General features: G+C 41.1%; 1 protein-coding gene across 1 annotated transcript; it reads right to left on the bottom strand.

Annotated features, from left to right (window-relative positions):
• Window positions 1–261: 261 nt before the first annotated feature.
• Window positions 262–1,547, bottom strand: LOC121999429 (protein MLN51 homolog). The gene is made up of 3 exons (XM_042554113.1): window positions 1,407–1,547; window positions 1,039–1,346; window positions 262–415 (listed from the first exon to the last, which is right to left on the bottom strand). The coding sequence occupies exons 1-3, from the start codon at window positions 1,545–1,547 to the stop codon at window positions 262–264; spliced, it is 603 nt and encodes a 200-aa protein (XP_042410047.1).
• Between the last annotated feature and the right edge of the window lie 14,759 nt (window positions 1,548–16,306).

Here is a 16,306-nt window from a genome sequence, read left to right as displayed (position 1 = left end):
CAATTGATATTGTTAATGATAAAAATACACATACCTTGATTGATTGAAATAGAAGTACCCATACCTTGATTACTTCCCATTGTACATGCTTTCTTCCTTTCCTTCCATTGTTCGAATTAAACAATCTTAACGCCCTTCATATATACATTCAACATAATTATATATAAGTGTTTTATGACTAAATTAAATAATAATAAAAAGCATATATAAACGACCTCTAGACTTCCGCCGTTCCTGGGAGAAATGGATTATCATCCTTAATTAGAACCTCAAAGGTTGGTTTACATAATAAGAATATTGGAAAGAAAGTACCTCATGATTTTGTGCATCCTGCAGATTCATTTCTTCAAATCTATCATGTACCCAAGCACGTTCATCTTTAGAATCCCACAACTTTTGGACACCAAACATACGCCTAGATAAAGGTTATTAAACGAAAAATTTGTAAGGAAAATAAAAAAGTGGAAATGCCAAAAAAGAGAAGTTTCAATGTTGCCTTAGGAATATAAATAATGCAATATTTGATCCAGACTAATACAGTCACTGGCTGCAACAAAAATGGGAGAGGAAGTGAAAAAATAAAAATATATTGATAAACAACTCATAGTGGTGAATAGTAAGTAATGGATTATGTTTAATATATAGATATAGATAAAGGAACAAAAGTAGCTAAATTATACAGTGTTAGGTTATATTGTCCATTGTTCCTAAATGACTAACCATTCCTCATGATCAAGTCCAAGAAGCAAAATGTACGCATTATCTATTGAAAGTTATGAATTATATCTATACAAACCTTTAAACATTATACTCAGTAACAGAATCTCAATCAACTGCACACTTATGTGCTCATAACAGTTTTCTATCAATAATTTGGCACACGAGTGATTGAATATCTCTAATTAATGGGAAAAAAACAGATGAAGATCATGAAGAATAGAAGTAGATTCTTCTAAGAAAAAAGATACCTATCATACCAGGAGTGCAAAAAGTATAATTATGTTGTTTTGACTTTTGACAAGCAATAAATAATATCACCTTCGGCGACCCCTGCCATTGTCCTGGAACCGATCATCGTGCATGTAGAAAGCCCTAGCAGTCGGCACAGCATAAGGTTCATTCTCCTTCGCCTCCTCTTCAACAGGTTCTTTGTCTTCATTTTCTTCTGAAGTCCCAAGAAACGCCTGCCCATCGCCATCAGGAACCGACGACTTTCCCAAGTCCCTAGGACCTTTGCCCACTGGAACAACCCCCATATTCGCTCCTTTTCCTTCCATCATTCCTTCTACAGCAACGAATTCCTCTACTTCGCCCGCCAGTTCTTCCTCCTCGACGTCGTAGTACTCCTCCTCATCATCATAAACCTCAGTGCCACCTTGACCATCCTACTCGCCGTCGGATCCAACCTGGTCTCCCGCGACAAATTTCCCCCGCCTATCGTATCCTTCCCCTTCCTCGTCGTCGCTTGCCTCCCTCCGACGCATCCTTGGCAACGGCGCGTCCTCGGGATCGCTCTCGTACTCCGATTCTTCCTCCCTGACCGCCATCGATCTCCTCCGCCCAAACCCTAATCAGCAGTCCACCCCCAAAAAGAAAACGACGATGGTGCGCGCGATGGGGTAAAAAGAAAACAAAATTAATGAAGAATAGTTGTTGTAACATATATTTCGTACAAAATTATAATTTTATCCTTACTATTTGAATAAATCCATCCATCTTAAAATAGACCACAAATTTTATCTTAGAGATAAACATTAAGGGATATAAATTTCACTTCATAAAAAAAAAAGGCAAATAACTATGTTTGACTATTGTTTTATAAAATAATTTTTAAAGACAACATAGTTTTAGACACCAAATTAAAACTGTTGATTAAAACTAATAGACAACATAGTTTCAACATAGTTTTAAGCAACACTAATAGACAACGGTTGATTAAAACTGTTGTCGTATGCCAAATAAAGATATCTCATAGACAACAATTTTAAAAAACCGTTGTCTTATGTATGTCAAAGACAACGGTTTTTTAAACATTGTTGTCTTTTTTTAAAAAACACGACTAACAACAACAGTTTTCAATAAAACCGTTGTTAAATGACAAAAAGACAACAGTTTCTCAAAAAACTGTTGTCTATTAGGTGTGGTTAAATCTATAATTTCTTGTAGTGTATATTCCTTGGTCTTGGCAAATAAGGAAAGTTTTAATTAAAACTCCCTTATTTTTCTTGCCAATAAAAGGGAAATTTAATTAAAAATTTCCTTTTATTCTTTTAATGGCCGACCCCTACATGTCCTCCAAATAAGGAAAGTTTTAAATACAAAATTCAAATTTCCTAATTTGTTTCCGGAAATTTTTAAAATAGAAATTTCTCTTTTAAAATTCCCTTCATGGTTGGTTATAAAAGGAAACTTTTATAAATTAAAATCTCTCTATTAAAACATGTGGATGATTACAAAAAGGAAAATTTTCTCCAAAATTAAAATATTCCTTTGAACTACAAATAAGGAAAGATATCAAATCTTTCTCTTAATCCTTTGTAGAAACTATAAAAGAAAAAATTTAATTTTAAAACTCTCTTTTAAATCATGGCTTTCACATAAGGAAAGATTTTAAAATTAAAATCCCTTTTATTTTTATTATGGTCGGCCACCTACTTGGGCTCCAAGCTAGGGTCGGCCACCACTTGAACCCATCTCTCCTTGGTTTGACCAGCCCTAGCTTAGGCTCTAAGCTAGGCTTGGCCGACCACCTTAAGGTGGGTAAGAAGTTGGGTTTAGGTGGGTATAAGACTTTATAATTAAGAGGCTACGACAGGGACTGAGAGGAGGAATTGGTTTTGGTCTCCTGATAAACTTGAGCTTCCCGTGTTCGCCCCGAACAACCAACTCGAGTTCATCAATAATAACTTATACCACTAAAGAGTTATTATTAAACTACCGCACCAATCCCATATTACTATATGGGCTCCTTATCATGAGTGTGTTATTCTCCCTGTGTTTAAGATATCGAATGTCCACTAATTAAATGAATTACTGACAACTCACTTAATTAATATCTAACTCCAAGAGTAGTACCACTCAACCTTATTGTCATGTCGGACTAAGTCCACCTGCAGGGTTTACATGACAATCCTTATGAGCTCCTCTTGGGGACATCATCAACCTAGATTGTAGGACACAGTTTCCTTCTATAATCAACAACACACACTATAAATAATATTATTTCTCAACTTATCGGGCCTATTGATTTATCGAACTAAATCTCATCCACTGATAAATTAAAGAAATAAATACTAAATATATGCGCTTGTTATTATATCATAATTAAGAGCACACACTTTCATAATAACAAAGGTCTTGTTCTTTTATGCAATCAGTATAAAAAGAAACTACCTTAAATGGTCATGCTCAATACACTCAGAGTGTACTAGTGTAATTTTATAGTCAAGATAAACTAATACCAAATTACACTACGACTATTCCAATGGTTTGTTCCTAACCATCTTAGTCGTGAGCTACTACTTATAACTTATAAGGAACTGATAACATGATCTTCTATGTGTGACACCACACACCATGTTATGTACAATATAAATTAATTGAACAACTACACTTAGCAGATAAATGTAGACATTTGACCAATGTAATTCTTTATTTCAAAATAAATGTTTACAAAAAGCTAGGCTTTTAGTATACACTCTAACAAAAAGAAGATGAAAAATTATTAGTCTCTACAAAGCATGGATTGAAAAATAAATCACATCCAGCAAAATCAATTACAGGCGCCTCTATGAAATTTCTTAAAAGATCCGAAGAGATACTAACCTTACAATAGGGAATGTAGATGGAGGCTCTGAACACATGGATGTGACTTTCTCTTGAGGTTCTGGCTCTGGTTCAAATAGTTGTGCAACTAAAGGAAGTAATTCTTGGGATTTTGCCACCACAGCATAGGTCCCTACACTTCCCTCATTGATAAAGTCAAACCTGTTGGTGCAACCTTAAGTCAAGGTTGACCTGGTTGACCCGACTCGAGTTGACCTGACTAGAATTATATTTTGATGTTTGACAAGAACAAAAGAGTTGTATTTTATTGGGAGAGTGTTGGTGCAACCTTAGGTCAAGGTTGACCTAATTGACCTGACTCAAGTTGTATCTTGATGTTTGACAAGAACAGAAACTTGGGAGGTTGTGGGTGCAACCCGTGGTCAAGGTTGACCTGGTTGACCCGAGGTGAGTTGACCTGACTCTGGAAAAGTCCAAGCAGGGAGCTTGGCACGGGAAAAGTCCAAGCAGGGAGCTTGGCACGGAAGAAAGTCCAAGTATGGAGACTTGGCACGGAGAAGTCCAAGTATGGGAACTTGGCAAGTGGAAGTCGGAGAGGGCTCGGTAGCTCGTTCTCCAGACTAGGTCAGAGAGGGCTCGGGAGCTCGTTCTCTGGACCGGATGGAAGTCAGAGAGGGCTCGGTAGCTCGTTCTCCGAACTGTGGTCAGAGAGGGCTCGGTAGCTCATTCTCTGGACCGGATGGAAGTCGGAGAGGGCTCGGTAGCTCGTTCTCCGAACTGTGGTCAGAGAGGGCTCGGTAGCTCGTTCTCTGGACCGGATGTGGAAAGTCCTGGTGAGTGAAGCCAGGCAGACGGATAAGTCCTGGTGAGTGAAGCCAGGCAGTGGGAAAGTCCTGGTGAGTGAAGCCAGGCAGTTGGAAAGTCCTGGTGAGTGAAGCCGGGCAGATTGGAAATCCTGGTGAGTGAAGCCAGGTGAAAAACCCTAGTGAGTGAAGCTAGGTGAAAGTCCTGGTGAGTGAAGCCGGGCAGATTGGAAATCCTGGTGAGTGAAGCCAGGTGAAAACCCTAGTGAGTGAAGCTAGGTGAAAGTCCTGGTGAGTGAAGCCGGGCAAAGGAAAATCCAGATGGATCAAGGATGATCGGACATCTGGTGTTGGAAAGATCAAGTGGGTCAAAGGGATTGACCGGACACTTGGTGGGGAGTCTTAGCAGGTCAAGGGAGTGACCAGATGCTAAGCATGATGTACGAACAGGTCAAGGTTGACCGGATGTTGGTTTGGAAGGTTTGGGACTTGGTTTGGGCAAAAACCAAGCTCTGGATCGATCAGTGGATCGATCCAGTGATACACTGGGTATCTGGATCGGTCTGGTGACCGATCAGTAACCAAACAGTAGCCTACTAAGTGTTATCTGATCGGTCTGTAGACCGATCAGGAAACAACGATCAGAGGCAAGAAGTTCGGGAGAAAAGCATGCTGATCGATCCCTGGACCGATCAGAGGAAGCTCTGATCGGTCCCCAGGACCGATCAAAGGAAGCTCTGATCGGTCCCCATGACCGATCAGCAGCACTCTAGACCGATCAGAGTGGAGCCTGATCGGTCCAGCCCTAGCCGTTGTGACTCAACGGCTAGGTTATTTCGGGCTTCTGTGTTATGGTCTTTTTGCTTGCAGGTTCGCAGGTTAGCCAGGATATCAGGGGATATAAGAAGAGATCGAGGGTTGCTGACTACTATACACTTCTTCTTCCTCCTCGAGCTGCTGTTCTTCTGAAAGCTGTGCTTGAGCTTTGCTGAGCTCCGAATCTTCGGGGGAGCTTCTTTGACTGAGTTGCTTGTTGGCATTCGTCCGTGAAGTTGGTGCTTCATCCGGGACTTCAGTCGACGAGAAGGCAAGCGAATATTTGTACATTTATTGTGTATTTTGTTCTTGCTCTTCTTTGTACTCCTTATTGTTGTTGCAAAGTTTTTGTGGCGAGGTTTCTCCACCCATAAGGAGTTTATATTAGCCGGTTTTCCGGGGACTCATCCACCGACGGATTGATAGGCTTCGTCCACCTTACGGACACGCCGAGGAGTAGGAGTTTCATCTCCGAACCTCGTTACATCATCGCGTTGAGGTTTGATCTTCTTGTCTTTGTTTCTATAGTTTTATTTTCCGCTGCGCTAACCCTAATTTGTAGAAAGAAACGCGATTTTGGGGTCGGCTATTCACACCCCCCCTCTCTAGCCGCGATCATCGATCCTAACAAGTGGTATCAGAGCGAGGTCGCTCTTCGTTGGATCAACACCCGGGGGAGCACGAGCTAGAGAATGGATCTATTTGGAGAAGATGTCACGATTCCACCTTTCTACGATCGCGACGACTTCGCGTTTTGGAAGGTAAGAATGAAATACTTTCTTATGACTAACCTTGAAAATTGGAGTTGTGTTCAATTAGGTTTCAAGCCTCCGATGGACAAGAAAGGAGAAACCCTAGAGAAGAAGGAGTGGACCAAGGAACAAGTCCACCAATCCCTAGTCAACGATGAGGTATTGAAAATTTTTGAATTTTCTTTACCTAATGATGTTTTGTGTAGGATAGGTGGATATAACGATGCCAAGGAGTTGTGGAACAACTTGGCAAAGTTCCATGAGGAGAACTCCACTTCAAGTCATGAAGAGGAGTCAAGTGAGCCAAGTAGCTCACATCATGGAAGTGTCGAATTAGAAGTTGAGGGCCACTCAACATCTAAGGATGAAGAGGAGGAGAGTTCTTCTTCAAGTTCGGAGCAAGAAGAAGAAGCTTCTACCTCCGGAAGGGATGAAGAAGAGAGCGTTCATCCATCCTCAAACCTAGGTAACTCAAGCATTTTAATTTCTAGCAAATTACACATAATGTGCTTTGAGTGTAGGGAATTTGGGCACTACAAGAGTAAGTGTCCAAGGAGGATTAGGAAGACTCCACCGGCGCCAAAGGTCAAGGAAGCCGGAGTCCCGATACGCAAGGGCAAGGAGCACGTGGTGTGCTTCCAATGCAAGCGAAAGGGACACTATAGGAGCCAATGTCCGAGGGGGAGGCAATCTCACAAGGACAAGAGATCGAGCACATCAATAGGGGGAGCTAAGGCAAACCCTAAGGTATCCTCTAAGGCTCATTTTTGCAATTATAATAAGACACATGCTAGTAGCCTTATTGCAATTGCCAATAATGATAAACATGTTAACCTTAGAAATCAATACATGAGCTTAGGAGCCAAACATGTTAACCTAGATAAGGACAATTCTAGAAATGCTAACCGTAGAATTAACTCATCTAAGGCTAAGGAGAACCTAGGTAGAAATCCCAAAACTACTAGACATATGCCTAGGAATACCTCAAAGAAAAATTAAAAATTAAAAATTGAGGTATTAGAGAAGGAGAATCAAGTCTTGAGGTCAAGACTTGATACTTTGGAAAAGTCTCTTAAGAACTTGGAGAAGTCATCTCTAGGGTTTAAGGGTCAAAAACCAATGTCCAAGGACAAGAAAGGTTTGGGTCACAAACCTAAGTCCCAAGTGGTCAAGCCCACTTATCACAATGTTCCATTCGATTATGGAACAAAATCTAGGGCTAGGAAGACCATCACCAAGGTCACAAGGGGAGTCACCCCTAGAGTTGATCTTGATGAGTCCCAAATGACCAAGGCTTCAAAGCCTAGGAGGGTCATTAGAAGGGTTGCTAGGGAAGTCATCCCTAGTGAATACTTAGTGAACCCAATGAGCTCAAATAAGTATTGGGTTCCTAGGAGCGTGATTTCATCACCCTAGATGAGTTAAGGTGTGCCAACCTTACTTGAATAGGTAGTTAACCTAATCATGGCAAAAGGTGGCACTTTAGGAATTTTCAAGGTGTGATCAAGCCTTGAAAATGAAATTAAGAGTTATTCCTAAGGTGATTATAATGTGCCAACTACATTTGAGGAGTTCTCTTAGGTCAATCTAATTGGCACATAATGATCTAAAAGTCTTGAGAATATGACTTTAGGTCTATTACACTTAGGAATATAGAATTTTATAGCAAAATGATCAAAACTATCAAAAATGTCAACTAAGGCTAGAATTAGGTATTTTCTATACCTTTATGTGCTATTTGCCATATATTGTTTGTCATATGCCATGTCATGACATCATATTTATTTTATGATCATTTAAAATGTCATGATAATGCTTAGGTTAGTTAAATGTCATGCTTTATTAAAGTTTCATACTTTATGCCATGACATCATGACATTGGCACATGTTTCACTTATGGTATCATTATATGCCATGTCATCATCTTTTGCATTTATAATCAATTAATTTGATTTAAGGACAAAAACACAATTTGATATGGAGATCAAATTGTTGTTTAGAAAATGCATGAGAACTTAGCCTAAGATGACCTAAACCCATATCTCACATCAAAATTGACTTGGATGTGTTTGATACACCTTAGATGTGTGTGAGATATTAGGATTGTGAGTTAGGATCAAGGTACATAGTTCTTGTACCTAGATGAGCCTAATTCTAATTGGGGATCATAGGGAAAACTTATGTACAAGTCATGTACATTTAGCCCTAAGATTATGATCCTAAATTGAAGGGTTTAAAATCATTTCAAAATTGATTTGAAAAACCTTGATGAAGCTTTTCTAGTGATAGCATTCATCATTGAACAAGTTGATACAAAGATAAGTAACTTTGAGCTATTTCAAAGACTTTTGAACTTTGTATCAAGATTTGAAAATGGAACTTATTTTCATAGAAAACTATTTTTCCATGATAGTATATGTTATGAGGAGTGTATCCTCAAAATTTTACAATTTTTAAAATTTTTTGTGATTTTCTAGAGGTTGCTGAATTTCGGGAGAAGAAATCAGAAATTAGAAATCAGAGTTGTGGACCGATCAGAGGGGATTCTGATCGGTCTAGGGGTGCCTGGATCGGTCACCGTGACCGATCCAAGGAATCCCTGATCGATCTGGTGACCGATCAGGGCGTGCCAACCTGCTGAATTTCGACTGTTTATCTGAAATTGCAGCTCGGGAAGTGGTGTTTTAGAGTTCTAAAGGTTTGAAACTCTCCGAGACATTGTTGGTGCAATGGTCAAGGGGGAGTTGACCTTTAGGGGGAGTTTTACCTATTAGTCAAGGGGGAATTGACTTTTAGGGGGAGTTTTTACTCCTAAAAGACTTAAGTGATATGGGATTATCACTAAGTTAATTGTTGACTCTAGTGTCAAGGGGGAAATTAAGGGTTTCAATGAAAGGTATGAGACTTTCATTAGGAAGAAACTCTTGACCTTGATTCACTCCTTTTGATGTGTGTCAAAAAGGGGAAGAATGTCTAGAGAATGTTCAAGGAAGAACATTGGAGTTAGTGGGAGAGTTTGTTGATCACGACGAGTGAAGTTGTGAACAACGATAACTTACTCTTCAGGGGAGAGTTTGTTGATGTGTGCCAATAGGGGGAGAATGAAGGGTTTAAGTTAGGCCTTCATTATCTAAGAAGGAGGTTACCTTCTTAGAAGGAGAATGTAAGGTTGTAACTTATGTTTCATTACCTAGTGGCATGAGGAAAGTTGAGGCTATTGGATTAGCCTAACTTAAAGGTATTGTCAAACATCAAAAAGGGGGAGATTGTTGGTGCAACCTTAAGTCAAGGTTGACCTGGTTGACCCGACTCGAGTTGACCTGACTCGAGTTATATTTTGATGTTTGACAAGAACAAAAGAGTTGTATTTTGTTAGGAGAGTGTTGGTGCAACCTTAGGTCAAGGTTGACCTAGTTGACCTGACTCAAGTTGTATCTTGATGTTTGACAAGAACAGAAACTTGGGAGGTTGTGGGTGCAACCCGTGGTCAAGGTTGACCTGGTTGACCCGAGGTGAGTTGACCTGACTCGGGAAAAGTCCAAGCAGGGAGCTTGGCACGGGAAAAGTCCAAGCAGGGAGCTTGGCACGGAAGAAAGTCCAAGTATGGAGACTTGGCACGGAGAAGTCCAAGTATGGGAACTTGGCAAGTGGAAGTCGGAGAGGGCTCGGTAGCTCGTTCTCCAGACTAGGTCAGAGAGGGCTCGGGAGCTCGTTCTCTGGACCGGATGGAAGTCGGAGAGGGCTCGGTAGCTCGTTCTCCGAACTATGGTCAGAGAGGGCTCGGTAGCTCGTTCTCTGGATCGGATGGAAGTCGGAGAGGGCTCGGTAGCTCGTTCTCCGAACTGTGGTCAGAGAGGGCTCGGTAGCTCGTTCTCTGGACCGAATGTGGAAAGTCCTGGTGAGTGAAGCCAGGCAGACGGATAAGTCCTGGTGAGTGAAGCCAGGCAGTGGGAAAGTCCTGGTGAGTGAAGCCAGACAGTTGGAAAGTCCTGGTGAGTGAAACCGGGCAGATTGGAAATCCTGGTGAGTGAAGCCAGGTGAAAAACCCTAGTGAGTGAAGCTAGGTGAAAGTCCTGGTGAGTGAAGCCGGGCAGATTGGAAATCCTGGTGAGTGAAGCCAGGTGAAAACCCTAGTGAGTGAAGCTAGGTGAAAGTCCTGGTGAGTGAAGCCGGGCAAGGGAAAATCCAGATGGATCAAGGGTGATCGGACATCTGGTGTTGGAAAGACCAAGTGGGTCAAAGGGATTGACCGGACACTTGGTGGGGAGTCTTAGCAGGTCAAGGGAGTGACCAGATGCTAAGCATGATGTACGAACAGGTCAAGGTTGACCGAATGTTGGTTTGGAAGGTTTGGGACTTGGTTTGGGAAAAAACCAAGCTCTGGATCGATCAGTGGATCGATCCAGTGATACACTGGGTATCTGGATCGGTCTGGTGACCGATCAGTAACCAAACAGTAGCCTACTGAGTGTTATCTGATCGGTCTGCAGACCGATCAGGAAACAACGATCAGAGGCAAGAAGTTCGGGAGAAAAGCATGCTGATCGGTCCCTGGACCGATCAGAGGAAGCTCTGATCGGTCCCCAGGACAGATCAGAGGAAGCTCTGATCGGTCCCCATGACCGATCAGCAGCACTCTGGACCGATCAGGGTGGAGCCTGATCGGTCCAGCCCTAGCCGTTGTGACTCAACGGCTAGGTTATTTCGGGCTTCTGTGTTATGGTCTTTTTGCTTGCAGGTTCGCAGGTTAGCCAGGATATCAGGGGATATAAGAAGAGATTGAGGGTTGCTGACTACTTACTATACACTTCTTCTTCCTCCTCGAGCTGCTGTTCTTCTGAAAGCTGTGCTTGAGCTTTGCTGAGCTCCGAAGCTTCGGGGGAGCTTCTTTGACTGAGTTGCTTGTTGGCATTCGTCCGTGAAGTTGGTGCTTCATCCGGGACTTCAGTCGACGAGAAGGCAAGTGAGTATTTGTACATTTATTGTGTATTTTGTTCTTGCTCTTCTTTGTACTCCTTATTGTTGTTGCAAAATTTTTGTGGCGAGGTTTCTCCACCCATAAGGAGTTTATATTAGCTGATTTTCCGGGGACTCATCCACCGACGGATTGATAGGCTTCGTCCACCTTACGGACACGCCGAGGAGTAGGAGTTTCATCTCCGAACCTCGTTACATCATCGCGTTGAGGTTTGATCTTCTTGTCTTTGTTTCTATAGTTTTATTTTCCGCTGCGCTAACCCTAATTTGTAGAAAGAAACGCGATTTTGGGGTCGGCTATTCACACCCCCCCCCTCTCTAGCCGCGATCATCGATCCTAACAAAACCTTGCAGCATCAATAGTGTCAACCAAATTGTTGTACTCAGAATTTGCAACAACAACATCATTAGAGTTAGAATTGACTATAACAACATCATCACAATATAAGAGACTAGAGGAGTCCTATACAGCAGCAAAGTCAGAGTCAACTCCATCACAAGCTCGACAATTCATCTCCTTCGACACCTCAATACCAATCAGAATGGCCTCTGAGGTAAGATGACTAGAATATTGTGCTGGCATTTGGTTGACAGATGATATTATTTGATCCATGTATCTTTGGAAATTCTATAGTGTTGCTTTAGTTTTCTGCTCTTGCAAAAAGAACTATTGCCTAAGCTCCTTCAGTTCTTGCATTGACATCTCCATTTGACTGTGAGTAGGAGTTTCCACACTAAACTCTTGAAATAACCATGGGAGCTAGTTGAATCTGCTAAATCAGATGTGACTAGGTAGGCTAATCAACCTGTTGTTATGCTTATTCATACTTGAAACTTGAATGATCCATCCAATTAGAATTATATGTATTTGAAAATGACTCATACATATTTTTGTTGCTCTATGGGTTGATAGCATTGAGGTTCAAATGATAATACTCTGGTTGGTAATACTGTGGGTGCTCAAGAATCTATTGTTGTGTGATTCCTCCAAATTGCTGAAAATAAGTATCCATGGTTGCATGCATAAGAAATTTCTTATTCTTATACTAAAACACTAACAAATAAGATTAAAATATACAGGAACATGTAAGAACATTAAAGCACTTACATCAATTTTTTTTTTCAAATTTTTATGTAAAAACAAGAAGAAAAAAATAATCCTAAAATTTTTAAACACCACTACAACAGTCCTCGACAATAATGCTAATTTGATAAACGTGTTGTCATGACAGTTTTACAAAAAAATAAAGTATTGAACCCCTAACTATACTAATGTAGTATAGGGTATGGCCTAGGTCATTTCTCACAAGAAATGTAGTCGGCAAGTGATAAATTTTAGGATTGATTTGTTATTGGTGTGGGAGTTGGTTTGAAACTATGAATGCTTAAGACGAATAATGGAAGACAACATAATCTAACCTAAACTATAATTGAAATGAACTAAAGAAAATAAAGCATTTGATGAACTTAATCTAATCTAACCTATGCATTGAATAGAAAACATAAAGGAAACTATACTATAAAGGAAAATCGACTCGTGCAATTCGAACACAAGAAATCTAACCTAGAATAATCTATGTTGAACATAATTGGACATGAACAATAACAATATAGTTAAGCAACTAAGATCAATTAATCAAGAACTCAATTAAAATTAAATCTAGTGCATTCGAGAATTGAAACAGGGCATGTTTTCATCGAGCTGATCACACAAAGGGAAGTTGCAACCAACAATGAATGAATCTAAGAATCCAATTGGTGCTTACAAGTCAAGCTAAGGCATGTCAGATTGGATAGGATCTGGAGAGTTCTCTACCTTTTATCGAGATTTGGATTATTTCTGGCCTTCAGATCAGATTTAAAATCAAAGGTGGGTGTTCAAAAGAGAATCCACAGAAAGAGAAGGAGATCGTCAATTACATAGGGATCGAGCGAGCGTGGAACATTGCTTCTTCTTCCTTCATTACTGTTGGCCATCGGAGCTCCATCCACTGTCAGGGGTTGAGGGATTTTCCTTCCCTATTCACTCCATCCAACTCTAGTGATCCATCTTCCATCCCATCCGCAGACACCATCATCCGAGATTCCTTCTTCCTCCATCGACATAGCCAATCTACACCGCAAGTCATCACCAAGGTAAAGAAGATTCCCTTCTTCCGACGGTCATCCTTCATCCACCAGAGTGAAGGGGATATTGCTTCTTCATCCATCTTCAATTCGGTTATCATCTCTGATTCCATACCGTAAGCTACAACGATCTCGTCTCATCCAACATCGGCACTACACATTAATCCCATATTCATCTTCATTGATCTGAGCTACAGTGATGGTCAGAATTATGAGAGGTTGATGAAGATGACATTGATGATCCGAACGATGGAAGCAGAATTCTGAAGGCGATGAAAAAATCCTATCTTCTTCATAATTCTGTCATTGAAATTGTCTTCCATTATCGGAGATGAGTTTGTGAGGGATGTCAAACTGACATATAATGTTTTGCTACAAGAATTTGATAACCATCTGTTCGGTTATCTTGGTAAGCAGCTCGGCCTCCACTCATTTAGAGAAGTAGTCTACAATCACAAGAAGAAATTTCCTCTGTTCGGTCGCTAAGGGGAAGGGTCTCATAATGTCCATGCCCCACTGTTCGAACGACCAAAAGACAATAGATGTCTTCAGCTCTTCTGTAGGTCTATGCAATATATTTTGATATTTCTGGCAAGACTAGCAAGTTACTACCATCTGAGTAGCATCGGCTTGTAAAGTAGGCCAGAAATAACCTGCAAACAGGATCTTCCTCGCCAATGAACAACCGCCCGGATGGTTGCCACAAGAGCCTTGGTGAACTTATATATTGAACATCTTCCGATCCAATACACTTCAGTAAGGGCCTCGAGAAGGCTCTTTTGTACAGATGATCTCCCACCAGTGTGAACCGTCCGACTCTCTTTGTTATTAACCGAGCCTGCTCCCGGTCAATTGGAACACTGCCCGATCGGAGGAACTCAATTAGGGGTGCCCTCAAGTTGGTGGGGACTTCCAATCTCACCATTCTATCGATGTGATCCACCAACATCACCCGCTTAATTGGCTTTTATAATACTATAGGGCTTAAGAAACTTGTTAACTTAGCCAATTCATCTGTGTACTGTCCGCCCGGGGGATTTTTTGCACGATCACTTCTTGGAATCCCACCTTTAACTTCTTGAAAGCCTCTACATATAATTTTAACCTAATGTTATTTATTTCGAAAGAACTTGAGAGTTGTTGCGCTACCAATTGAGAATCCGAGAAGATAACCACTCGGGTGGCCCCTATGTGTTTGGTTGCCTGCAGGTCGATACTCGGTGTTTCATACTTTGCCTCATTGTTTGTAACTTGGTAATCCAGCAGAACGGACAGCTACAACCGCTCCTCGAGTGGTGATATCAACAATATGCCTACTTTGCTGCCCTGGTGGGTGGAGGACCCGCCCACATATATCTTTCAAATTGCCTTTGGTTAGACGTTTTGCACTTTAGCCACAAAATATGCCTTGATCGCTAATCTAGGCTGGTATTATATGTTGAACTCGCTCAGCTCCGTGATCCACTTAATTAGTCGGCTAGATACTTTAGGGTTGAGGAGGACTCTTCCTAAAATGATGTTAGTTAAGACAATTATGGGATGCGCTAAAAAGAATGGACATACCATCCGAGTGATGAAGTCCAGCCCATACGCCAGTTTCTCAAGACAGGTGTAGCAGCATTCAGCTTCTTTCAATAAGTGGCTCAAAAAGTATACTAATTGTTGTTCAGCGTTGTTCTGTCGAACCAAAGTCGATCCGACTACTCACTCTATGAACGACAAGTACATCCAGAGTAGCTCATCAGCGATAGGTTTTGACACTACAAGTAAAGAAGTTAAATAACTCTTGAGCTCTTCTAGCACCTTGTCGCACTCCAAATCCCATTGAAATTTCATAGCTCGGCATAGAACTTTGAAAAATGGGTGGCTCTGATCGAATGACTTGGAGATGAATCTTGATAAGGCTGTAATCCATCCGGTCAATCACTGATCCTCTTTCAAGTTGCACGGGGGAGGCATGTCCTAGAGTGTCTTCACTTTGCTTGTATTTACTTTGATCCCCCGCTCGGTTACAATGTAACCGAGCAATCATCCACTTTTTACCTCGAACAGGCATTTGCTCGGGTTGAGCTTGACTCCGTACTTCCTTAGCATTCGCAGGTCTCTTCTATGTTTGCACAAAGGTCAATAACTCAGAGGAATTTTATCAAAATATCATCTATGTATACCTCCATAGTCCGGCCGATATGACGGCGAACACCTTATTCATCAACCTCTGATATGTGAGTCCGACTTTCTTCAGCCCGAACGACATGACAATGTATCAGAAGGTTCCGTCCATCGTGATGAAGTTGACCTTCTCTTGATCCTCCTTGACCCACGGATGTTGACCTTCTCTTGATCCTCCTTGACCAGCGAAACATGATGGTAGCCTTGGTATGCATTTAGCATGCAGATCAGCTCGCAGCTGGCCGTGAAATCCACCATCTGGTTAATACGCGGTAGTGGCTAATAGTCCTTCAGGCAAGTCTTGTTTAGATCATGGAAGTCGATACAGACCTACCATTTGTTACCTAGTGTTACGTTGCCGCAAGTGCACAGCTACGTCGTTAGCAATATAAAAGATTGTCAAACTCACAGGGACTGATTATAAGTACTAGTGATTTCTCGCGGAGAATTAGTTAAACACTTGACTGTTGAGGGTCACATGCTAAGTAAGAGAAATAAGATTTAGAAGAGGAAAGAGAGAGAGAGAGAGACTTGATTTGGAAGATATTCTAGGGGTTCGGTTTTATTGTGATATTTATTAATGTATCATGGTTCACCAATTGCTCATCCTCAATTCCTATACACTTATAGGATGGTAGATTCATTATCGGCTCTTCCCTACTATTTAGATCAATATCCCATGCTATTAAATAGAAATGATCCCTATGAAGTCCGGTAATAGGTCACTCCTGTCACTAGGGTCCCTTGGTCATAAATCACAAGAACACACTTATACTTAATACCCATAAAGATAGAGATAACAATTACATACAATTCCTTACTTTCTTGTGGGGAATTACTTCTCCTTTCAAGGAAATGCCCTAAATGTCTGAAAAC

This window comes from Zingiber officinale, chromosome 7A (genome assembly GCF_018446385.1).
Source record: "Zingiber officinale cultivar Zhangliang chromosome 7A, Zo_v1.1, whole genome shotgun sequence".
In the NCBI taxonomy this organism is placed as follows: Eukaryota; Viridiplantae; Streptophyta; class Magnoliopsida; order Zingiberales; family Zingiberaceae; genus Zingiber; species Zingiber officinale.
The sequence above is the reverse complement of the archived record's forward strand: the minus strand, read 5'-3'. Positions and strand labels throughout refer to the sequence as shown.